The 26950-nt window shown below is 46.5% G+C and overlaps 1 protein-coding gene across 3 annotated transcripts in view; it reads left to right on the forward strand.

Moving 5' to 3' along the window:
- The first annotated feature begins 1909 nt into the window (after positions 1-1909).
- The window catches only part of BNIP2 (BCL2 interacting protein 2), a 50352-nt gene continuing 25311 nt past the window's right edge, over positions 1910-26950 (forward strand). For all 3 annotated transcript variants that reach the window (XM_040413831.1, XM_040413830.1, XM_040413832.1), the window contains exons 1-3: positions 1910-2103; positions 17304-17420; positions 19298-19359. In XM_040413831.1, the coding sequence (XP_040269765.1) occupies positions 2042-2103; positions 17304-17420; positions 19298-19359 (241 nt within the window). In that variant the 5' untranslated portion in view covers positions 1910-2041. The remainder of the gene's footprint in view (positions 2104-17303; positions 17421-19297; positions 19360-26950) is intronic.

Consider the following 26950-nt stretch of genomic DNA (forward strand, 5'->3'; position numbering starts at 1 on the left):
ACATCACATTGTACAGCACAGCCTCCATACACACACATCACATTGTACAGCACAGCCTCCATACACACACATCACATTGTACAGCACAGCCTCCATACACACCTCACATTGTACAGCACAGCCCCATACACACATCACATTGTACAGCACAGCCCCCATACACACAACACATTGTACAGCACAGCCCCCATACACACATCACATTGTACAGCACAGCCTCCATACACACACATCACATTGTACAGCACAGCCCCCATACACACATCACATTGTACAGCACAGCCCCCATACACACATCACATTGTACAGCACAGCCCCATACACACAACACATTGTACAGCACAGCCCCCATACACACATCACATTGTACAGCACAGCCTCCATACACACACATCACATTGTACAGCACAGCCTCCATACACACATCACATTGTACAGCACAGCCCCCATACACACAACACATTGTACAGCACAGCCTCCATACACACACATCACATTGTACAGCACAGCCTCCATACACACATCACATTGTACAGCACAGCCCCATACACACATCACATTGTACAGCACAGCCCCCATACACACATCACATTGTACAGCACAGCCCCCATACACACATCACATTGTACAGCACAGCCCCCATACACACATCACATTGTACAGCACAGCCCCCATACACACACAACACATTGTACAGCACAGCCCCCATACACACATCACATTGTACAGCACAGCCTCCATACACACACATCACATTGTACAGCACAGCCTCCATACACACATCACATTGTACAGCACAGCCCCCATACACACAACACATTGTACAGCACAGCCCCCATACACACAACACATTGTACAGCACAGCCCCCATACACACATCACATTGTACAGCACAGCCTCCATACACACACATCACATTGTACAGCACAGCCCCCATACACACATCACATTGTACAGCACAGCCCCCATACACACATCACATTGTACAGCACAGCCCCATACACACAACACATTGTACAGCACAGCCCCCATACACACATCACATTGTACAGCACAGCCTCCATACACACACATCACATTGTACAGCACAGCCTCCATACACACATCACATTGTACAGCACAGCCCCCATACACACAACACATTGTACAGCACAGCCTCCATACACACACATCACATTGTACAGCACAGCCTCCATACACACACATCACATTGTACAGCACAGCCCCCATACACACATCACATTGTACAGCACAGCCCCCATACACACATCACATTGTACAGCACAGCCCCCATACACACACATCACATTGTACAGCACAGCCCCCATACACACACAACACATTGTACAGCACAGCCCCCATACACACATCACATTGTACAGCACAGCCTCCATACACACACATCACATTGTACAGCACAGCCTCCATACACACATCACATTGTACAGCACAGCCCCCATACACACATCACATTGTACAGCACAGCCCCCATACACACATCACATTGTACAGCACAGCCCCCATACACACACATCACATTGTACAGCACAGCCTCCATACACACACATCACATTGTACAGCACAGCCTCCATACACACATCACATTGTACAGCACAGCCTCCATACACACATCACATTGTACAGCACAGCCCCCATACACACATCACATTGTACAGCACAGCCACCATACACACACATCACACACACACATCACATTGTACAGCACAGCCCCCATACACACATCACATTGTACAGCACAGCCTCCATACACACAGTCTCCATGTATACATATATCACATCACATCACATCTGCCTTTAAACTATCCAGACCGCCCTGTTTTCAACTCATAGACAGAAGTCTACAATGATCGGTCACGTGGTACACTGACATCACGGTCATGTGGCTGTGACGTCATCAAGGTCCTTGTACAGGATAGGAACTACCTCTACTCTCCGGGAGGCCGTGTCTACAGAGGTGTCCGTGAAGGAGCCGTCCGGGCCACTCCTTGTTGTGGAGTGTGACGGGCCCGCTACCGATGACATGATACATGGGGACGGACCTGCAGACATGTCTGCTGAGGAGCCTGACGTCCAGGATGCCGAGTGAGTGCTGCAGGGAGGCGGGCGGCTGCTGAGGGATACCATAGAGCAGTGTTATCAGATCAGTCTATACCCGGCCTTATACCGGACGGGCGTGCGGGGGCGACTGATGGCTAGTGGTAGACAACTCCCAGAACTGGGACCAGTATAATAAGACGCTGGTTCCCACATACTACTGTCACACTCCCAGAACTGGGACCAGTATAATAAGGCGCTGGTCCCCACATACCACTGTCACACTCCCAGAACTGGGACCAGTATAATAAGGCGCTGGTCCCCACGGACTACTGTCACACTCCCAAAACTGGGACCAGTATAATAAGGCGCTGGTCCCCACATACCACTGTCACACTCCCAGAACTGGGACCAGTATAATAAGGCACTGGTCCCCACATACCACTGTCACACTCCCAGAACTGGTACCAGTATAATAAGGCGCTGGTCCCCACATACCACTGTCACACTCCCAGAACTGGGACCAGTATAATAAGGCACTGGTCCCCACATACTACTGTCACACTCCCAGAACTGGTACCAGTATAATAAGGCGCTGGTCCCCACATACCACTGTCACACTCCCAGAACTGGGACCAGTATAATAAGGCGCTGGTCCCCACATTCCACTGTCACACTCCCAGAACTGGTACCAGTATAATAAGGCACTGGTCCCCACATACTACTGTCACACTCTCAGAACTGGTACCAGTATAATAAGGCGCTGGTCCCCACATACTACTGTCACACTTCCAGAAATGGGACCAGTACAATAAGGCGCTGGTCCCCACATACCACTGTCACAGTCCCAGAACTGGTACCAGTATAATAAGGCACTGGTCCCCACATACTACTGTCACACTCCCAGAACTGGTACCAGTATAATAAGGCGCTGGTCCCCACATACCACTGTCACACTCCCAGAACTGGTACCAGTATAATAAGGCACTGGTCCCTGCATACTACTGTCACACTTCCAGAACTGGGACCAGTATAACAATGTACTGGTCCCCCACATATTACAGACACATTCCCAGAACTGGGACCAGTATAACATTGTACTGGTCCCCGCATTCTACTGTCACACTCCCAGAACTGGGACCAGTATAATAAGGCGCTGGTCCCCACATATTACAGACACATTCCCAGAACTGGTACCAGTATAATGAGGCACTGGTCCCCACATACTATTGTCACACTCCCAGAACTGGTACCAGTATAATAAGACGCTGGTCCCCACGTACTACTGTCACACTCCCAGAACTGGTACCAGTATAATAAGCCACTGGTCCCCACATACTACAGACTCATTGCTGGTACCAGTATAATAAGGCGCTGGTCCCCACATACTACTGTCACAGTCCCAGAACTGGGACCAGTATAATAAGGCGCTGGTCCCCACATACTACTGTCACACTCCCAGAACTGGTACCAGTATAATAAGGCACTGGTCCCCACATACTACTGTCACACTTCCAGAACTGGGACCAGTATAACAATGTACTGGTCCCCACATACTACTGTCACACTCCCAGAACTGGTACCAGTATAATAAGGCACTGGTCCCCACATACTACTGTCACAGTCCCAGAACTGGTACCAGTATAATAAGGCACTGGTCCCCACATACTACTGTCACATTCCCAGAACTGGTACCAGTATAATAAGGAGCTGGTCCCCACATACTACAGACACATTCGCAGAACTGGGACCAGTATAACAATGTACTGGTCCCCACATACTACTGTCACACTCCCAGAACTGGTACCAGTATAATAAGGAGCTGGTCCCCACATACTACAGACACATTCGCAGAACTGGGACCAGTATAACAATGTACTGGTCCCCACATACTACTGTCACACTCCCAGAACTGGTACCAGTATAATAAGGCACTGGTCCCCACATACTACAGACTCATTGCTGGTACCAGTATAATAAGGCACTGGTCCCCACATACTACTGTCACAGTCCCAGAACTGGGACCAGTATAATAAGGCACTGGTCCCCACATACTACTGTCACACTCCCAGAACTGGTACCAGTATAATAAGGCACTGGTCCACACATACTACTGTCACACTCCCAGAACTGGTACCAGTATAATAAGGGACTGGTCCCCACATACTACTGTCACACTCCCAGAACTGGTACCAGTATAATAAGGCACTGGTCCCCACATACTTCTGTCACAGTCCCAGAACTGGGACCAGTTTCAGGCTACGTGCACACGTTGCAGATTCCATGCGTGTTCCCAGGACAAGCAGAGGTTGATTTGGGAGAAGACATCCGGACATGATGCTACATGTAGCCATAGTGCGGTGTTCTCCGGATGCAGGCCGGATAGTATAGGAAAGGTTATATGGCGCTCTGTGGTGCTCCAATAGGGTCCGTCCACAATTAGTAATGCCGCCAGCGTATGCACACTCTCTAGTTTCTGCAGATTTTTGTTCGGTTTCTGCTATAAAACGGCAGATTTAGTTGTGGCTTTGTGCATTGCAAAGGGTGAAATCTTCTCTGACAACCCCCACAAACCTCTGACGTGCAGCGGGTCACAGCACCCTCCGGAGGGCAGCTTTCATGCTGGAAATATCCGCACAGTGTGCACAGACATGTTGGATCTGGGAGACGTGCTGCATTTCTGGTTCACAGCATCATAAATCATTCTGACGCTGCGAGTTCACTTCAGAGGATCAGGGTTCTGGGAAACACTGCTCCCTCGGGCGGAATGCGCTCATGTAAAATTGGTCTAAAGAATTTGTTAATGCTCCTAGCAGGGCTCCTGCACACGGCCACAAATTGTGGATCCGCAAAAAACGGATGCGTTCATAGCACAGGACATTTTACTCTCTGAAGAATGTCTATGGGTCCATTCAGACGTCCGTAGTGTATTGTGGATCCGCAATACACCCGACCGGCACCCCCATAGAACTGCCTATTCTTGTCCGCAATTGCGGACACGAATAGGACATGTTCTATATTTTTATTTTTTTTGCGGAGCCGTGGCCCGGAAATGCGGATGCGGAGAGCAAATAGTGTGCTCTCCGCTTTTCTTCCGGCCCCATAGAGAATGAATGGGTCCACACCCGTTCCCGATATTGCGGAACAGATGCGGACCCATTTGCGGACGTGTGAATGGACCCTTAGGTGTACCAATACACCTTAGACCTTTTCCATGTTATTCATCAGCGCAGCGCACGCTGTGAACGGCTGCGCAGCGATGCTACCTGTGCCTGAAATAACCAATAACAAAGCTCCTTGCTGTAAGGATTGGGCGGGCTGCCGGACCATTTGGCGCACTGCTTTGAAGATGTGGAAGGAGACTGCTGCAGCGGCGCCCGGTAGGCCCATGGCAGCAGACTATAGCAAGGGTCCCTGGTGTTGCAGTGGACCCCTTTAACCCTATGCTGATGGGAGGGGGGCTATGTTACTTACATGGGACTGTATGTTGTTGAAGCCCCTTTCCTGAAAAGGGCGTGTGGTGCGGAGGCGCCGGGCTGGAGGCCCCGCCACATTTATCGTCTTCTACACCAGCTTTCTGCCATGGAAGAAGGCCATGGGCTGGCGTAGACCTCAGTTCAGGCACACGGACTTATACCTCATCATAAATGAAATGCAGCCTGCAGCAGCGCGCCTGGTTATCGGAGATAAATCTGCCCCAATCCAACACCGTGCCAGTCATCCAAAATCTACAGCCTCATGGAAAGTAAAGCTGGAGCCTGCGCCGTTCTTTCCATGAGGCTGATAGTGTTGAGAGAACTTGTGTTTTAAGCTCTGCGTCCAAAGTTCGGGTTATCGAAGAATCCCGTTATGGATTCCAAATTCCGTTATGGTCCGTGGTAGCGGAATCCATAAAGGGATACTTCGATAACCCGAACCTGAACTTTGGACGCAGAACTTAAAACACAAGTTTGCTCAACACTAATAGAGGACCGCGTGGGCGCTTAGGTGACATGTGAAAGCACTCACGCGAGATTACAGTGCGGTCTCAGAATGACGTCCGAGGAGTGATGAGGGGGGGGAGGTGCCGGGCTGAGGCTACTTTCACACCAGCAGAGGATCCCCATACCGGAGAAAAACACTTCCGTTTTGTCCCCTTTCATTGTCAATAGGGAGAAAACTGAGCAGAACGGAGTGCTCCACAAAGCATTGCGTTCCCATACCGGACAGAAATCCACTGTAAGCAGCGTTTTTCTGTCCGCCATGGGATGCGGCGCAAGACAGATCTGGCATGAAACACAATGTAAGTCAATGGTGCCGGATCCGTTTTCTCGAACACAATAGAAAACGGATCCAGTGCGCATGGGCTTACAATGGTTTTAATGCCGGATCCGTCATGGCTATTTTAGAGAGAATACAACTGGATCCGTTCATAACAGAAGCGTTTTTGCTGATCCATGCCGGATCCAGCAAAAACGCAGATGTGAAAGTTACCCAACTCGGAATGGGCGCGGCTGGGCTCCACTGATGGTTAGGGCAGCCCCTCGGTGATGTGCATATATATAAGATTGGTACGTTACATACTGGTATGTTTCTGACATGCTATAGGAGACCTCCAATAACACGTACATGTAGGAGGGAGACCCCTGTTGGTGACAGTGCTCCACTTTCTTGACTTTATCTACGTCTTGACTCCACCTCAGTGGAAACCTCTTGTACACGAGCTCTCTGAACGCTTCTTACTAGCTGTCCGCATCCGTATGTCTGTTCCGCCCCCCTCCGCGCAAAAAGACTAGATGTCCCGTTCTTGTGCATTTCTACAGAAGTTAAATAAAATGTCAGCACGCACTCGGCCGGTATCCGTGTATTGCGGAGCTGCGAGTTGCGGACCGCAAAACTGATGCAATCGAGTGCATGAGGCCTACAGGTTGGTTTACACCGCACGATGATACAGCACTGCTCATTTCCATGCAGCGACCGCCTTCACAGTATGAGAACGAGAGATCTCCATTGCCAGCAGTGACCGGATCACCCGATAAATGAGCGTTCATCGGGTGATCGGCAGCACATTTAGGCTACTTTCACACTGCTGGATCAAGCAATCTGCATGCAGACGGACAGCATTTGTAGACGGATCCGGATGCGGATCCATCTCACAAATGCATTGCAAGAGCGGATCCGTCTATCCGTTTGTCATACCGACAAACAGATCCGTTTCTATTTTTTTTTCCACATTTTTACCGGTCTGCACATGCGCAGACTGGAAGGACTGATCCGGCATTCAGGTATTTTTAATGCCGTATCCGGCACTAATACATTTCAATATAAATTGATGCAACTGATCCGGCATGTTGGACGTAGAGAATACCGCAGCATGCTGCTTTATTTCCTCCGTCCAAAACTGAACTGAAGACATCCTGATGCATCCTGAACTAATTGCTCTCCATTCAGAATGCATGGGGATGAAGCTGATCAGTTCTTTTCCGGTATTGAGCCCCTAGGATGGAACTCAGTGCCGGGAAAGAAAAGCGCTAGTGTGAGAGTACCCTAGATGGGCAGATCGTCAATGGTCGTTCCTCATAATCCGCCCGAAAATCATATAAAATGAAAAAAATATACAGTTTCTCCCAACAGTGAGTACACCCCCCACATTTTTGTAAATATTGTATTATATCTTTTCATGGGATAACACTGAACATATGACACCTTGTCTTATGGCCTTTCTGTAAAATGCCTCCTGTAGACCGGGGCTCTGCGGCATTAATACAGCAGATATCAGGTGTATTTTCCTAAAAGCCTCGGGTACTTTTTTCTGTGCCCAAGGAGCCTATAAAGACCTGTATGTTTCATTACTCCTCATCATCGACGAGCAGCCCTACATGTCTGACAACACTTGCAGACTTCCTGCAGAGGACTCGCTCCAGAGTTGTCCTCTGCCTGTGCTGTAACCTTGGATGAAAGGCATGAGAGGTCAGCGGAGAGATAGCGGTGTTACGTCTCCTGGCCAGGGGAGTGGAGTCCACATACAGTACAGCTAGCCTTCAGGAGGAGCACACTGACCTACAATGTGCTTCTATAAAGTTTTTTCTTAGAATTGCAGTATTCAGCATCTGGTACTGTGAATTCCACGTTATATTTTAGTATTTTTATGCTAGAGAGCCAGCATTATTGAATACTACATTAAAACACATTTGCGTTGGAGGCTCCAATCGGGGCCTCTGTTGTAGATTCCACCAAAAAAAGCAGACGTGTCTTGCACGCAGGATGTTTTTCCTGCTAAAAAAAACACACACAAAAAAAAAAAGCGGACACCCGAACACACCCCATTATAGTGAATGGCACCTGTTGGTTTCACTGACGTCCTGAATCCGACACTTTAGTTATTTTCGTTGTTCCTCTCCTCTAACTGAAATAACTAGTGCAGATGTGAATATGCAAACAAACTGAAAAAAAAAAATGGCGTGGTGTTAAACAGGCAGGAAGTGCTCAAACCCATATGCAGTTGTGCATGTGTGTACAGGGAGCAGATCCTGCACTTGTAGCCCGTTGCTAATGGCGATCCCCAGCAAAAAATGCATACAGTGCAGGATGCCTGCAGCGGACCACAAGTACCACAATAGACATCCTACACAAGATGGCAATTATGTGGATGTGATCATCAATATAACAATATAATAACATTTGCAAAGACAGGTGCACTCTGCGGTCTTACTAAACCCTCAAACTGATGATAAAATTGAGAGATTAGCCAACATCTCCTACTGTGGAGGACATGTCTGAGCCTGAGCACCGCACCAAGGTTTCTAAAGTAGCTCGGGACCTAACACTCACCTACTTGTGCCATATGGGCCATACCAGGAGCCAGTGGGCGAATTACAGGAGCGTAAGGTCCAACTCATAGCCAACTCACCAGTTACCTCCAGCATGTGGCCATGCTTGCAATGGGAGGAGGGAGAAGTCTGCGAGTCCCACTCAAGACCACTCTTTGCTATTATTATACAGATGTGAATATGCCCTAAATTTTTCTGGAGGAAACATTTTACATATAAAACAGGGTTGAAGAGAGTTAAAATAAAAGCATACCATCATTACCCACCTTACTGATCCCCCAACGCTGGTCCGGTCCCCACTGTTCTCCACTTTCTGGTCCGTACTGGCTCAGTAATCAGATTGACTGCTCATTCAGCCAATCACTGGAGCAGTGGCAGGGGATCGGTAAAGCGAGTTATGATGGTTCATTTTTTTTACCTTCTCCAACCCAACCCGTCAATGACAGACATTATACTCCCAGAAAACCCCTTTAATGTCATAAGGCTTGATAGGGTATATTGGGCGTTATAGGACACAATGGGTACCAAGTTGAGAATGGCTGTGAAGGAGCCTACTTGGCCATACCCGTCACACAGATCTAGAGTAGAAATTGGGTAAACATGCAGATCTTCCAGCACGTCAGAAGAAGTATTCGGGTCAATCAGTGGGAACGGCTGATTATTAAAGGGTTATCCAATGACAATCTAACAAAGCTAGAACCAGCCCTGTACCTCACATGTATCCAGAGATCTCATTCATTGCTCTGCTAGCTTTATATTAAAGAGGAACTGTCACCAAAAAATGAAATGCAACCTGAAAGCACCCTTTTATAGAGCAGGAGGAGCTGAGCAGGTTGATATATAGTTTTGTAGGAAAACATTCAGTAAAATCTGTAATTTATACATTTATATCTCTGCTTTTTCTACTTCCTGTGAAGAGCTATCGGTACAGGAGGGAGGTGTTATCAGTGATTGACAGCATTGTGTGCATAGAGAGATAGCTGTACTGATAGTTGTTCACAGGAGGTAGAAAAAACTGATATAAATGTATAAATTACAAGTTTTATTGAATCTTTTTCCCCAAAAAATCTATATATCAATCTGCTCAGCTTCTCCTGCTCTACACCATGGTGCTGTCAGATTGCATTGCATTTTTGGTGACAGGTCCTCTTTAAAGGGAACCTGTCACCAGGATTTTGGGTATAGAGGTGAGGACATGAGTTGCTAGTTGGCCGCTAGCACATCCGCAATACCCAGTCCCCATAGCTCTGTGTGCTTTTATTGTGTAAAAAAAAAACGATTTGATACATATGCAAATTAACATAAGAGTCATATCTTACTTGTGTGACCAGAGAAGAGTCATATTTTCAAGCTCTGACTCATCTCAGGTTAATTTGCATATGTATCAAATCGGTTTTTATTCACAATAAAAGCACACAGAGCTATGGGGACTGGATATTGCGGACGTGCTAGCGGCCATCTAGCAACCCATGTCCTCAGCTCTATACACAAAATCCCGGTGACAGGTTCCCTTTAAGCTGACAGCTCAAGGGGAGTGTCTTTTCTGCTGCAGCTCAGGGGGGCGTGTCCATGCTCTGCCTATCACAGCTCAGGAGGCAGGTGAAGGATGAAACGGAGCATGTGCGGCCTTCTCAGTGAGCAGGACAAAGAAATAAGAAAGAAAAAAACACAGCAGGTGGTGCTATTCAGATACATTTTATTGAATAACTAGTCATTGGGTTGAAAAAGGTTCCATTGAGAGGACCGAAGCGTGGCACCTGGTGTAATAAACACACTTTATTTTTTGGAAGTGCCGTGGATTTTCTTTTTTGTATCTGATTTGGATGTTGGATCGCTTCCTCGGCCGCCGGCACTCCGTGTTTCTGTTTGTCTGCAGTGCTGCCCAACACCTATTTATTAGTCATTGGGTAATTACATGCAATTACAAAGGTATTCAGATCCAGGTGCTGGGTTGAAAACTGCAGAACATTTTTCGTGGGACCACCCCTTTCAGAGTGACTGACAGATTCAGTTTACAGGAGTAGCAGTCTTTTTTTTATTGCTTATTCCGGGTCTAGAATCAGAATCATGTGAGGAGAGAGTCACGTGAGTGCGGACTATGTGAAATTTTAGGACACCGCTACATTCACAGCCAGATTGTAGAGGAAGCTGGTCTGTCAGGTTGAAATTCTTGAGATCTGGCCAACTCAGTCCTATAACATTGTGGCACATTGTGTAGTGCTGTACTTTACAGCATTGAGAGGCTTTATTTTCTGCATTAATATGCATTTTCTCTGCCTATGATAGTCATGGTAATATGAATATTTCATGAAACCAGCCCATAGAAAGAGCCTGAAGCAGCAGCTCGGAATCTGCACTGTAAGACGAGCTGTCTCTGCCCGGTGACACATTGTGGGTGTGCAGAAGAGGAGGCTGCTCCCCGTGTTCCTGCCGTTTTCCTGCTTCCTCTCAGGCGTATAGCTGTTTTCCTCTCGGGGTTTCCTGATAATTTGCCTTTGATGCCCAAGCTCATTGTTTTGTCTTGTTCCCATAGACGTTCCTTCTTCCTTCAGTATTCCTGGATCTCATCTTCTTTCCATGCATTCCTGGGCTATGGCTAAAATGAGTGAATAAAACGACTTGGCAGATTCATAGCGGCTTGTAAAGCAATAAATCATGAATTATTGTTTATGATCTGCTTCATAAAGTGGACCTGTGGCTGCCATTTGTGGTCAGTCTTGGAGAGGTCTAAGGCGAAACAAGCAGATATAACTAAAGCTGGCTATATCCATTAGCATTAACCCCCCCTCCCCCCTCACTTTTTCCCAATGTCAGGGCTTAGAAGGATCAGGCTGTTGGATGTCAACATGCCTGATTCTTTTGTTCTCAGGGGAGATAAACTGCAAACAGAGGTTCAGGCAGCAGCTTAAAGGCTATGTCTAACTTCATATAGCTTTTTGAACCCCACTCAGCGGGACCTGTTGAGAGAAGCATACTTACCTGCTCCCTGGTGTACAGTTCTGGCCTCAATGTCTTGACTACACTTCAGATCCCGCATGGAATGGTTAACATGCACCGCTGCAGCCAATGACTGGCCGCAGCGATGAGATGTCCCCAAGTGGCACGTGACCAAGCAGTGACGTGCTGCTTAGAGACATCTCACTGAACTTTGGTCAGCCATTGGCTGCAGCAGCGGACTTGAGCCTCTGTAGAAGTTTACATGTGGGGTCTGAAGCGGTGTGAGGAACCCGTGGAGCGGGGACTGAGCATCAGGGGGCAGGTAAGTATGCTTCTATCAACATGTCCCTCTGGGTGGGGTTTAAAAAGCTATATGAAGTTGGTCAACCCCTTTTAAGCAGCAATGGATCTGAAACCAAGCATCTGGGACAGGTCCCGCTGGGTAGTGGTTGGGTATTTAAAAAGCTGTATGTAGTAGGGCAGTCCCTTTAAGATACCTATGTACCTTGAATAGCTGTAAACCAAATGTTTGTATGGCCTGCAGCAATTCCTCTCAACTCCCCCCATAAACATGCATGCTTGGTACAGCCGACCTAAACCGTGCCCGATTTTCTCAGCACTTGCTCAAAGTATTTGGACATTTTTATGTAAAAATGTTATGCACATCATTTGTGACTTAAATGTAGGCCTTGGTGCCGTGTAATGCATTGGTCAGATGGGACCACAGTGGCTTTGAACTGTCATGTCCATGGTTTTCTGGTTGTTTTTTGTACAGAGAAATGTAAAAATTGGTTTTCCTGCTTTCAAGATGCGAGTCTTGAACTAGTTCACATCACAAATGATGCCTCCAGAGGTCCCAGGAGAAAGTAGTCCCGCCATACATTTGCAGGAATCTGCCCTGTGGAGCAATTTGATTGCAGAGGGATAAGCTGTGAACATTGGACAGATCTGTGGAAGACTCACATACCGTATGTAGGTACATGAGTACATGCATGAAGCGTGGTCCCTGTGTGCTATAATGTGGCTGGTTGAGAGAGGTAGCTAGGGACACCCATTTGAGAAGATCTGTGATAAACAGGTTAAAACCCTGGAAGGAGCATTTGTTACCGGCCGTCGTGACCTCTAGGCCTGGTTTCATTTAAAGAAGTCTGACAAAAACTTCTAGTACTCTTTCCAGATCATACTTCCTATGAGACCAGTCATCCACCATCAGAAGGGGTTATCCGCACGACCATACTCTTCTTCAGTGTGCTATCCGGATAGCGCTCCGACCCATGCCAGTCAGAGGAACTAGGCACGCGTCCATGGATCTGTGAGCCTGACTGGAGGATCTCACTGCAGGCCTCGTTCTTGGACATTTTTGTGGATGTGTATAACCCTTTCTATTGGAGTGAGAAAAATTATTGTACATGGAGGTTATCTTTCAAGGATCTGAAAATCGAATCTCAATCTTAATTCTTTCCATCTTCATATATAGATATAATTTGACTTCATGCCTAGAAAACCAAATTGTGCTAGTGTTTCTAACTGTACATTGAGCCTTCTCTCTGGGGTGTACATGAGGTGGATTCTCCGGCAAACTCCATATTGCAGCGCCTACTTTTTTCGTGTGATTCCTCTGCTTCGAAAAGCCATACCGACTTATAGCAGCCGGACTAAGGCCAAAAGGACACTCATGTTGTTTTTTTCAGATGCCCCTGGAGCTTATTCTGAATGGGTTTCATTACGGCGCCTTCACACTGAATCAGTTCCATTCATCTGAATCAGGGCTGGAAGCGCATGGATTTCTGAAGACCCATTCAGGGGAATAGCACTGATGTTCAGATGCAGAAATTTCTGCCACAAAATCTGCAGCGTGTGAAGGCGCCCTAAGCTGCTCCATCCAGCTGATTTGATGGCCGTTTGTCACCCAGTCCGGTTCACTTGTGAAGGCCTCGCTGCATTGACCACTCGCTGGTGGTTGGACTTCCTCTGAAGTAGCTGAAAATGTAAACCTCACCCTCAACCACTGGATTTAGTTTTGTAAATTAAATAGTTTTATGACCTAAATATTCTGTGCAGTGTCTGTTCTATTTGTGTTCACGTCGTTAATCGTAAAAAAAAACAACTCACTATTTCTCGCTTTCAATTAAAGGGGTCTTCTGAGTTAAATAAGAACTTGGGTAGCGCCTGTGTATGGATGCTCACCCCGTTTCTGCTCTCTTCTAGTGCAGTGTTCCAGTCCTTTCCACTGATGACATCACCTGTCTGACTGCAGCGGTAATGTTCAGCGCGCACAGGTCACGGCACAGCAAATCACTGGCTGGAGCAGTGACCTATGTGCATGGAAGTCACCTCTGCACCCAGGAAAACACTAGTGGGGAGGGCCGCTAGTACTGATTCTTCTGTTATTCCATTTGCAGAGGCTGCCCACATTTTTATTTAATTCAGACAATTCCTTTATAGGGTCACTGACTTCATAGAGACATATCAAAAGTTTAGATCAGTGGGGGTCTAAGCACTGAGACCCCCCACCGATCTCTAGAACGAGGGAAGAGAAGTGTACGCATATTGCGCTCTCACTCTGAGAACAGAATCGAGACAGGCCTATAGACTTTTATGGAGCGTGTCTCGTGCAGCAAGGAGAGAGCGCATGATATGTGCCCACTTCTCTCCCCCCATTCTAGAGATCGGTGGGGGTCTCAGTGCTCAGACCTTCCCCCATTTAAGGGTGCTTTCATGCTCTGTTTTAGTGGAGGCTAAAGGGACACTTTTGCCCTCTGTCCGGTAAATGGGGGCTATGGATACATTTGAAACCTGCCAGATCCGGCAGCAAACTGCAAAATGCCTTCTGAACGCTGCCCGATAACAATCTGCTTTTTGTCAGGTCTTGAGAAGACACTGCTTGTTAAGAATACTTTCTTTTCTTGGCGTCATGCCATGAAATATTCTGCACATCTCATCTGTAGTAACCCAGAGACCAAGATAGTGCTGCCATCTCTCTTGTCCACCTGCTGCCATATGATGAACATACTTGGGTCTTGCAGAAAGATTAGCCGTACATTCTATTTGTAAATGCTCTGACACATGATTGCTTTATTCCACCACTACCGGGGCGTGCTGCATCCTAATCAATGGATGCCATTTATCATTGTTCTTAGCTTCAATCAAATTTTAAAGGGAACCTGTCACCGGGATTTTGTGTATAGAGCTGAGGACATGGGCTGCTAGATGGCCGCTAGCACATCCGTAATACCCAGTCCCCGTAGCTCTGTGTGCTTTTATTGTGTAAAAAAAAACGATTTAATACATATGCAAATTAACCTGAGATAAGTCCTGTCCCTGACTCATCTCACGTACAGGACTCATCTCCGGTTAATTTGCATATGTATCAAATCGTTTTTTTTACACAATAAAAGCACACAGAGCTATGGGGACTGGGTATTACGGATGTGCTAGCGGCCATCTAGCAGCCCATGTCCTCAGCTCTATACACAGAATCCCGGTGACAGGTTCCCTTTACACAAGGTTCTTAACATTACAAACGGAAAGAGCTAAGGGTGTCATTTATGACTAAATATCCGCCACTTTTTGGCGTATATTTGGCACCGATTTTGTTGCAAAGGTGATTTGCAGCAAAATCTGCAACTTCTTCCATGCCACGTATGCCAGTTCTAAAAAAAAAAAAAAAAAAAAAGGGGGGGGATGGAGGGCGGGGAATAGGGCGGCGGGGAATAGGGCGGCCGGCAGGCACGTTTTTTATTTATCATTTTCTACAACAGTTTTTGGCATAGAAAACGATCTAAATCTATGCCAGGGTGCTGTCGTAGATTTAAGTTTGTAGAAGCCAGCGCCTCGACATAGCTTAGGCGCATCAAGCACCAGCACAGGGTTATTATGATCGGTGTCACAGGTCTTAAATGATCCGTAAGTTCTCAGAGCAGCAAGACCCAGCTCTGTGCATGTTATTACAGGGGAAATGCATACAGAATTTCCTTCTGATATCTTCTAGATTGGGGTAGGCAGCCTTGGAACAGCAGAGATCTGCCAGAATTATGTGCAAGCGCATTTTCAGGATTTTGACCCAGCTTGCAGCACCTACATTGTCTTTAAATAATACTGCCACTGCGCTCCCATTTACAGTGCATCTGTAGTGATTGATTAATACTGCTCCCCAATTTACATTAATAACCAATATTTCTCACTACCTCCCACCCCCGCCAGCAACGTACATAATAACATGAGAGACTCCTCCTCTCCATGCTGGACCTTAGACATAACACGTAAAGCAGAAGAGGACGAGAGGTCTACGTCAGTATTGATCCTGCCCCTTCCCATGTTCCTGTGCATTAATGTGTAAGTGCACAGCACCTACCTCCATTCAGACAGTACTGCAGAATAAGCTTTCTCATCGACCCATCTGTTGTGTTTGACAGGTTGCTGACCTCTGTCCTAGATAAATGTCCCAATGTTGCTCTGTGACCTCGGGCCAGCAGTGATCTCCAGAACACGTTTCTGCCCCTGATAGTGTGGGGCCCACACTTACTCATCACAGCGGCTGATGCCGACTGATAAATCTGTCTACCTTTTGTATTTTTTGGGGCATGGTGCCACATTTGTCACATCCTCTTTCTGTAAAGCCACACTCCTTGTTGCACCAGTTGCAAAAAGTATCTGAAAATGTCTAAAACACTTAAAGGGAACCTGTCACCGGGATTTGATGTATAGAGCTGAGGACATGGGTTGCTAGATGGCCGCTAGCACATCTGCAATACCCAGTCCCCATAGCTCTGTGTGCTTTTATTGTGTAAAAAAACCATTTGATCCATATGCAAATTACCCTGAGATGTGTCCTGTACGTTAGATGAGTCCAGCGAGAAGGAGCCCCGCACCCCCCCGCATCCTCAGAATCTCCTCCTTGCTCCCCGACATCAGAAAGCCAGAGAGCCGTAATCTCGCAACTTCAGTGTTCCTTCCCTGTGCTGGCATCAGCCTCAGGGAAGGAACTGCGCATGCGCTAGCTCGCGCATCGCGAGATTACGGCGCTCTGGCTTTGTGACATCGAGGAGCAAGGAGGAGATTCTGAGGATGCGGGGCGGTGCTGGGCTCCTTCACGCTGGACTCATCTCACGTACAGGACTCATCTCAGGGTAATTTGCATATGTCTCAAAACGTTGTTTTTTACACAATAAAAGCACATAGAGCTATGGGGACTGGGTATTGCGGATGTGCTAGCGGCCATCTAGCAACCCATGTCCTCAGCTCTGTACATCAAATCCCGGTGACAGGTTCCCTTTAATAAATGTGTTGCAAAGCAATGTATGCCTGTATTTTGGGAGCCGATTGTGCCAGAATACAATGCTCCCCTATATTCTAGAAAAACTGTGCTTGATCTTTGCTGTTTCCAGCCGTTTAGTCCTTGTGTGGAGCCTCTTATGGTTGTGTTTCTCCAATGTGATCTCACATACCCATGACATATCCTCCTGTGCTGTATATCCTGAATCATTTCTGCATTTGTTTTAGCCAAGACACGTTTTCTGGATCCTTTGACAGACAGGAGTCTGTGGCTACAACCGAAGCGAGGCTTAGGATGGAAGGCGTAGAGCTCAAAGAGGAATGGCAGGATGAAGATTTCCCAAGGTAAGTGTTTGGTTGTTACCATAATTATATCGTTTATTCTCCATAATCCTGTTACTTATAGAAATGCAACCGATACTTCAGCTCTGTGCCTAGATTAGAATCCCTGTCCCCAGTTACAATTTAGGCTACTTTCACACTCGCGTTTGGTGCATGGATCTGCACAGACGCATCCGTTCGGATAATACAACCGCTTGCATCAGGATCCGTTTGTATTATCTTATCTTTTATTATCTAACAGAGCCACAACGGATCCGCCTTGAACACCATTGAAAGTCAGTGGGCATGGATCCAGTCTCTATTGTAACAGATTGTGTCATAGAAAACGGATCCGTCCCCATTGACTTACATTGTGTGTCGGGACGGATCCGTTTGGCTCAGTTTCGTCAGACGGACACCAAAACGCTGCAAGCCGCCTCCAAAGCGGAATGGAGACTGATCGGAGGCAAACTGATGCTTTCTGAGCGGATCCTTTTCCATTCAGAATGCATTAGGGCAAAACTGATCCATTGTGGACCGTTTTTTAAATGAGCCCTGAACAGATCTCACAAATGGAAACCAAAACGCCAGTGTGAAAGTAGCCTTAGTTCCTTGATCTCAAACGCACACAAGCACGGACAGACCAGAGTTGGCTCCCTTCTATGAGGCCCATATGTCCTCATCTACAGATTTAGAAGAGAGGCAGAGAAAGCATGGGACTAAATTATTCTATGTATATATAGATTAATATGCAAATGAAACCTGTCAACACAATAATGGCCCCCAATCACCAAGAATACCTCACAGTTCTGGTCATCATGTCCCCAGTGATGTTTTTGGGAAGTTTGCCGCAATACCACTATATTCTCCCCATGCACTGTATGCAAAAGGACCATTTGAAGTCAGTGATGAGTCTGTGGGATCTCGGGTGCATTGCATCTGACATACATGAGCTTGGACACATCCATGAAGAGTGAAGAAGTGGGATGGGGCAGGGCAAACTTGACTTGGAGCAGCAAAACCACTGCCATCCATCGGATAAACTACCCAAAAACCTCATTGTGGACATGATGACCAGAGCGGGGAGGTACTCCGGGCAGTCAGAGGGCCATCATGATGGTGACAGGTTCTTTCAGCACATACCCTTGATATAAATGCAGCTTCCATGGAGATGTGTACTGAACAGCTGACTAGAGCTCCATTTGCGCCAGGTCATGCCAGAGATATGAGCTATTTTATAATAATCTACTTGGTGCACCGAGGGCATTGCTTTTGCTTTCAGAGCTCCAGGCAGTGTATGCGCCAATCACGCCACCTCCGTGGTGAGTGACAGGGCCAGGCAGTGGAAGGGTCCATTCACACGTCCGCAAAATGGGTCCGGGGACCTATCTATTTTTTTTATTGGAGCCGGAATGTGCTGTCCGCATTTGTGGATCCGCACTTCCGTTCTGCAAAAAAATAGAACATGTCCTATTCTTGTCCGCAATTGCATTTTCTATGAGAGGGCCGGCGATGTGCGGATCCGCAAAACACATACGGACGTGTGAATGAACCCTAAAGGTAATGTCACCTGGCTCTAACATCTTGCGGCAGTGAGTGCACCATTGGCGCACGCGCTGTACACTATTGAAGCTTGCTGGGTGGATGTAAACTGTACTGCACCATGCATCCATACGCAGTGAGCTTCATCAGTGTACAGCATGTAGGATTATATGTATCCTTCCATTTTAATGTCTTCCTTAGTGCCCACCTTTCCTCCGTTTTATCTGTGCAGTTAGAGAACCCGATGATGATGATGATGATGATTCTATCCTATGGTTTCATAGGTGGTTGTACTTGTACTTGGTTTGCTCTTAGCTACAGTAGATGTTTGCAATCACTTTCTCTGTACTTTTGAATAGACCACTTCCAGAAGATGACCATATTGAAGGAGATTTCTTATCAGGAACAGATGGCAGGCCAGGTAAAGGAGTAATTGGCATTAATAATGTTTCCTTACCTTTTATTGTAAATTACCGGTATCTTTATTGGTGAACCCAAATAAGAGGTTTGGTTGTGAATATTATTGTTATGCTGTTCACAACTAGAAGAGGAATACTTTTTATGGGACTGTCCTCCCCGATTTATTTTTTTATATATCAATTTTCTTAGGGTACTTTTACACGTGCGGCAGAGGATTCCCACAGGCAGCTCCGTCGCCGGAACTGCCTGCTGGATCCGGCAATCCGGACGCAAACTGATGGCATTTGTCAGACAGATCCGGATGCGGCTCCGTCTGACAAATGCATTGAAATACCGGATCCGTCTCTCCAGTGTCATCCGGAAAAACGGATCCAGTATTATTTTATTTTATTTTATTTTTTAAAGGTCTGCAAATGCGCAGAGCGGAAAGCCGGATCCGTTTTGCCGGAACACTTAATGCCGGATCCGGCACTAATACACTTCAATGTAAATTAATCCGGCCGGATCCGGCATTCCGGCAAGTGATCAGTATTTTTGGCTGGAGAGAAAACTGTAGCATGCTGCGGTATTTTCTCCGTCCAAAAAACGTAAGAAGGACTGAACTGATGCATCCTGAACGGAATGCTCTCCATTCAAAATGCATTAGGATAAAACTGATCAGTTTTTTCCCGGTATTGAGCTCCTGTGACGGAATGCAATACCGGAAAAGAAAAACGCTAGTGTGAAAGTACCCTTAAACTGACAGAAAGCCTTTCTTAAAGGGTTCATTCAGGATTGTAAGACATGGCTGCTTCCTTGCAAAGGCAGCCTCACTCATATCCGCGGGCTGTGTCTGGTGTTGCAGCTTAGGCTACTTTCACACTAGCGTTCGGAGCGGATCCGTCTGATGTTTCATCAGACGGATCCGCTCCGATAATGCAGACGTTCGCATCCGTTCAGAACGGATCCGTCTGCATTAAAACTTAGAAAATTTTCTAAGTATGAAAGTAGCCTGAGCGGATCCGTTCAGACTTTACATTGTAAGTCAATGGGGGACGGATCCGCTTGAAGATTGGGCCATTTGGTGTCATCTTCAAGCGGATCCGTCCCCATTGACTTCCATTATAAGTCTGGACGGATCCGCTCGCCTCCGCACGGCCAGGCGGACACCCGAACGCTGCAAGCAGCGTTCAGGTGTCCGCTCACTGAGCGGAGCGGAGGCTGAGCGCTGGCAGGCGGATGCATTCTCAGTGGATCCGCCTCCATTGAGAATGCATTGCGGCCGGGCGGCTGCGTTCAGGACCGCTCGTGAGCTCCTTCAAACGGAGCTCACGAGCGGACACCTGAACGCAGGTGTGAAAGGAGCCTTAGATCAAACAAAAATCACAGAAAAAGATTTAAAAAAAAACATCCTGCACGTGTTAATAAATGAATGTGCGGATGTGCATGGCTACATTTATTTAAAAAAAAAAATCTCACAGAAAATAATGCACTAACACAATAGATGCAAACATTATATATCCACTGAAATGAGACAAGATAAAGGGTTTGCATGGAACCATAATGGGAGATGCCTATCGAAAGTGTATTATCAAGCAACTTTTCATAAATGAATAGTGCAGGTGAATAGAAGAAACATTGTAATATATTACGGAAAAAGGCCTCCATCTGCTGTTATCTGGCTGCTTTTAACATTGATGTCTATGGAAAGAAAAGAGATAGAAGGCAGCTGTATGAGACACACACAAACTGCAGTTAGCTCGGCTACACCTAGCACATTTGACTCTTACTATAGTAAGATAAGGCTCTACACCAGGAATCCTCAAACTGCGGCCCTCCAGCTGTTGTAAAACTACAACTCCCACAATGCCCTGCTGTAGGCTGATACCTGTAGGCTGTTCGGGCATGCTGGGAATTGTAGTTTTGAAACAGCTGGAGGGCCGCAGTTTGAGGATGCCTGCTCTACACAGTCCAGAGTGAGATCATAAATCTTTTACTAGCTGGAAGCAGCCTCCTCATCCCTCCTCCTCTCTCCATAGACTTTTGTGTGTGAGGCTGGAGATGGGTGCTATTACAGATAAGAGACGAGAAGGGAAGGAGGAGGAAATCAACCTGAGAAGCCCATGGGGAAGCATAATTCTTTAATAAGATATATTACAACGTTTCTTATATTCACCTGTACTGTTCGTTTATGAAAACTTGTTTATAACTGGAGGTACACATTACGTTTAGCTTTATTTGCCATTGGAGTTGTTATTCTTTATATGTATTTATATGCCTTCCACGTCTTTGGGGATGGGATATGCAGACATCAATATATGACTTTTAAATGGAATGTAGAATATAAACTATTTTTTTTTTTTCAATTCCCTGAAATATTCCAGTTATCACACTGCCCGTGAAGAGCCACAATAGACTGATACTGTTTTCTGCAGTTTACTTGTAATTTTTTTTGTGTAGACTGAGATAGAATTATCACTGGAGGATATACCGATAGTTCTAATTTACTGCTCGCGGCCTAGTAAAGCAGGAGATTAGAGGCCCGTCTACATGCCTAGCCAATTATTTGGAACAAACCAAGGGTTATCAAATCCTGTACAATGCCCCCCCATATGCCGGGCCCCCCACGCTGAATATACTTACCCCGCTCCCTGCGCCGCTCCTGGTCCCTGCACCGCCGCTGCTGCTTCTCCCCATGCACGATGAAAACATCCGGTGCCGGGGAAGGGGGCAGCCAATGGCAGACGGGGAAGAGCCTCCCTAGCATCGTGGGCGACGCTAGGGAGGCTCGTCCCTGTCCCCACTTGCCATTGGCTGCCCCCCTGATACCAGATGTTTTCATCCGTGCACGGGGAGAAGCAGCAGCGGCCGGGACACCGGTAAGTATATTCAGCGTGGGGGGGTCTATGGGGGGACATTGTATAGGATTGGATAACCCCTTTAAGCAGAGGGATTGCTGCATTTACATGTATCGGTCATCTCCTCTGTATGAAGACAAGCAATTGTTACTACACACAGATCCGTTGTTTGCCGGCAGCAGATCTCCGTTTACACAGGGTGGTATGCTACCGGCTACGGGGTGTGTGGCTGTGCTACATAAAATATACTGTCAGCTGGTGAACGAGCATTTACATGTTCATTGGGTGATTGGCAGCCAATTTATTAGGGACAGTTATCGGGAACAAACGTTCAGACAGATGCTCATGCCCATTAATAGCCCTGATCCTCGGCCCATGTAGAAGGGCCTTAACACTATCCACACAGATAAGCTCGGTGAAAACCTCCGGTGTTATTTTCTGGGGGTGAGGCTGTACTCACATTCCTGGACTCTCTAATAGTCTTAAATTCCTCTGTCAGTTGACTCCCAGTCATTACAACGGCCATAAAGCACAAACACTCCTCTCTACTTGTAAGGGTGCATTCACACGACTGAGTGTATTTTGTAGTTCACAAAATGGGAATTCGCAAACATTATGGATGATAACCACGTGATGTCCGTGTGGCATCCGTTTTTTTGTGGAAACGAACAAGAATAGGACATGTTCTATCTTTTTTGCAGGACTGTGTAACTGACATGGCGCCTTATATAGACAATGGAGGTTGAAAGTTTGTGTCTCCAATATAACATAAAAAACAAAAATTAGCTGCAATATAAAGAAAGAGTTATTTCTCTTTTACAGACTTGGGCCAGTTTTAAATGGATGTATGATGGATGATGTCCCAGCCCGACCGTGAGTCTACTGGCCCAAACTCACAGCATCATAGGAATCTGTGATAACAAACTATGGAGAAAAATTTACTATTGCCTCATGTACAGTTTTATATAACTGTACGCGAGGCACTTAGTATACGTTTAGATTAAAATGCTTAGGCCCACTAACCACTAGGTGGCCTGTTTTGAGTGGTTCCCTACTTTAATTTGGTGCAGTGCCACAATGGGACCACCGCTGCTGCACTCAAAAGAGACCACCTTGACGTGAGGAGTGGGCCTATGGATTTTGTTCAAAACACATAGGATATAGTTATCAACTATGCTGAGAAGTAGGGATGAGCGAATCGATTTTGGATGAAACACCTGAAGTCGATTTGCAAAAAACTTTGTTCAAATACTGTACGTAGAGAGCGCTCCGTACAGTATTAGAATGTATTGGCTCCGATGAGCCGAAATTATTACTTTGCGAAGTCTCGCTAGACTTCGGGTAATAACTTCAAAAATTAATTTCTACTGTTAAAAACCTTTTCCCGAACTCTCGTTCGGTTCCAAGGTACCACTTCGCTCATCCCTACTGTGAAACAGTGATGGCCAGTTCGCAGTGTTCGCCAACGAACACATGCGGGCTGCCATCTTAACTCACAAGTCCGGCGATGCACAGGTAAGCCCTTACTTGTGCCTGTATCGGGAGCCGGTCTGAAACAAATGCGGTCACCGGGACAGGCAGTTCCAAGAACAGCCGCCGGGGGCCTTCATCGGGCTTATCTCGGAACTGCCTGCTCCCGGTGACCGCATTTGTTTCAGACCGGCTCCCGATACAGGCACAGGTAAGGGCTTACCTGTGCCTCGCCGGACTTGTGAGTTAAGATGGCAGCCCGCATGTGTTCGTTGGCGAACACTGCGAACTGGCCGTCACTGCTGAGAAGCAGTAGATCAATCCATGGTATGTGGGGGTGCAATCCATATATTTTTGTAGTTTGGTATAGGGATCTATGATGTTGTCATTTCGGGTCACTGGACCTGTGGCCGTAATATAAGCACAGAATTGCACCCATATTATGCTTGGATAAAACTGGCTGTACATCTAGTCAATTGTTTTGCCCGTTACCTTATTTATTTTTTGCTAATGCAGCTTTTTATTTGGTGTTTTTTTTTTTGGGGGGGGGGGGGGGGGGGGCTAAAATTCAAGGGGTATGTGTTAAAAGTGTGTAGTAAAATCTGCAAATCTGCATACACAGCTTTTTTTTTGCTACGCTTTAATTGCATTTATGAGGTCAATTACATTTTTATCAAAATGCATCATGCTCTAGGTATTGTTTTTTAGGCATTTTTCTCTATAGACTTTTTAGTGTAATTTATGAGAGGCCTAGACAAAATATGAAATTGCACTAAGAAAAACCTGTCTGAACCTTGCTTTATAATGAGCACATGGACATTTTGGCCAATCTCTTTCAAATGTGAGCAAAACAGTGTCCCTGGTGCCTACTACACTGGGTCACAAGTGTTATACATGGGGTCAATCCATTATGGGGGGTCATATATCTATCTCTTCTTTTGTGGTCTGGCAGACTCTGGTGCTTAACGAGATAATGTGAGAACATCCAGTGTCAAGCTGCTTCTCAGACGTAAAGGGGTTGTGCAGGAGTTTCATCCTCAGGATAGGTCATCAATATCTGATCAGCGGGGGACTGACAATTGGCAACCCTGCCGGTCAGTTGTTTGAAGACGAGGCGGCACTCCATACGCTACTTCCTCATCCTTAAACTGTGTGTCGTCTCCCCTGTAGCGGTGGCATAGTGTAATTACATGTACTCGCTCCATTCAAGTGAACGGAACAAGTTCTTGTAATTACACTACGCTTCAGAGACGAAGTGCAGTGTAATAGAGCACCACCTCTTCTTCAAACAGCTGATCGGCAGGGTCGTCTGGTGTTGGACTCCCACCGATCAGATATTGATGACTTATCCTGAGGATAGGTCATCAGTATAAAACCCCTGCACAACCCCTTTAAGCTGGCCATAGACAGTCAATAGCTGTTGGCCGACTCCTATCTCTTTCTAGGTCCCCCTACATTTCAACACTCGGATGAACCAAACAAGTGTGTGTTGTCAGTGGGAAGAGAGCGGAGAGCCTCTGCCAGACATCTCAAGCGGTGGTTTATCTCCTGGGAGACCCAATCCTTCTCTCCCAAGACATCATCTGTCATGGGAGAGTCGGGAGCTCCTCATACACATCCGATTGTTCTCAGCATGTTTAGCCAGCGATACACTAATGTGTACGGGGAGCTTTCCAGCTCTTTATCTAACCACAAGGAAAGTTGGACCAATCTGTTTAGTATGGTGGGTACGGTTCTGGTCATGTGCTGCAGCCTAATACTACCATTCCTCTAGATCTAGCAGTCTACTTACTACTTCCTATAATATGCATCTCTAAATGTCTCTTGTTTTGTGTCCCTTTGCCTATGGACCCTGTCTGTCTGCTTTAACTTGGGCATTTCCAGTGCTGGATCAGTCAATGTATTGTATCCCTTACTCAGCATCTCATAACTCACGCAAGTATCTACCTCCTAGCTATATCTGCATGCTACTCAATCTGCCTGTCCGTGCCTGCTGTATTAACAACCATGTGTGGTTTGTCCCCTCGTCTGCACCCGCCTGAGTCACGTCCTTCTGATGAAGATGGCAGTAACGCCTCACACACCTGCGCTCTGGATCCTAGTGTAGAATATAGCTATAGAATGGTTAGGGTTAACTTGCTTTTCAACTTCTGCCCTGCTGTATGTCTGTATGCATCAAATTCCATCAGGCATATTCTTCTAGGTGATTATTTTTTTTAGTTGTTTTTAACCACAATTTCCTATCTCAGAAATGCACACATTAGGGGAAATTTCATGGACAGCTAATTTACCTATTGGTATGATTTTGGAGTGCAATAGAATAAATCCATACAAGCTCCATGCAGATGACTGCCTCAGTGAGGTAAACGGAGAAATATTGTAACGTTACTTTCACATCTGCGCTTTCTCTTTTCAGTATTGAGATCAGTCATAGGATCTCAATAGCGTGGAAAACGCTTCCGTTTAGTCCCCATTTATTGTCTATGGGGACTGAACTGAAGGGAACGGAATGCTCCAAAATGCAATCCCTTCTTGTGCTGCAAGCAGTGTTTTTGAGTACGTTCTGGTATGCGGAGCAAGACGGATCCATCATAACTCACAATGTAAGTCAATGGAGAAGATCTGTTTTTCTCTGGCACAAGAGAAAACGGATCCGTCCCCCTTTGACTTACAATGGTTTTAGTGCTGGATCCGTCATGGCTATTTTAGAGATAATGCAACCGGATCCGGTTGTATTATCTTGACGGATCCAGCAAAAACGCAGATGTGAAAACATTAAGAGTATAAAGTGTAGGGTGTGCAGGATGGTTTTAGCCCTGGAAAGCCAGCTGATCTTCACATAGATTTATGAATTTTTTTAAATGGAGTCTGTCACCCCTTTTTCCAATATAAAGCACTCCTGGTGCCCTGCAGATCACAATTTCTGTATCCTAGACATGCCTTTTTGTTGAGATATCGATATTAGTTCCCCCGAAAAAGTACAGTACCCTTGGACATTGGGGCCTAGCCACTCTTATTAGAATCGAGGCCTACTCCTCCCATCTTCTCTACACCTCCCTCCGCTCCTGACGTCAGAAAACCAGCACTTGAAATCTTGCTCAGGCGCGTACCATCCATCTATTTGCCCCGCGCCGTCTGCTGTGGGCAATGGCGTCATCCACTATGGCGTGCGCGCGCCAGAAGGGTTGATGTTAGTGCCACAGAAGGAAGCAGATGATGGGTATCTCGTGTATAAAGCTTTGTATCCTACTTTAAAGGGAACCTGTCTCCGGGATTTTGTGTATA

The sequence above is a fragment of the Bufo bufo genome, chromosome 1, assembly GCF_905171765.1.
Source record: "Bufo bufo chromosome 1, aBufBuf1.1, whole genome shotgun sequence".
NCBI lineage: Eukaryota > Metazoa > Chordata > Amphibia > Anura > Bufonidae > Bufo > Bufo bufo.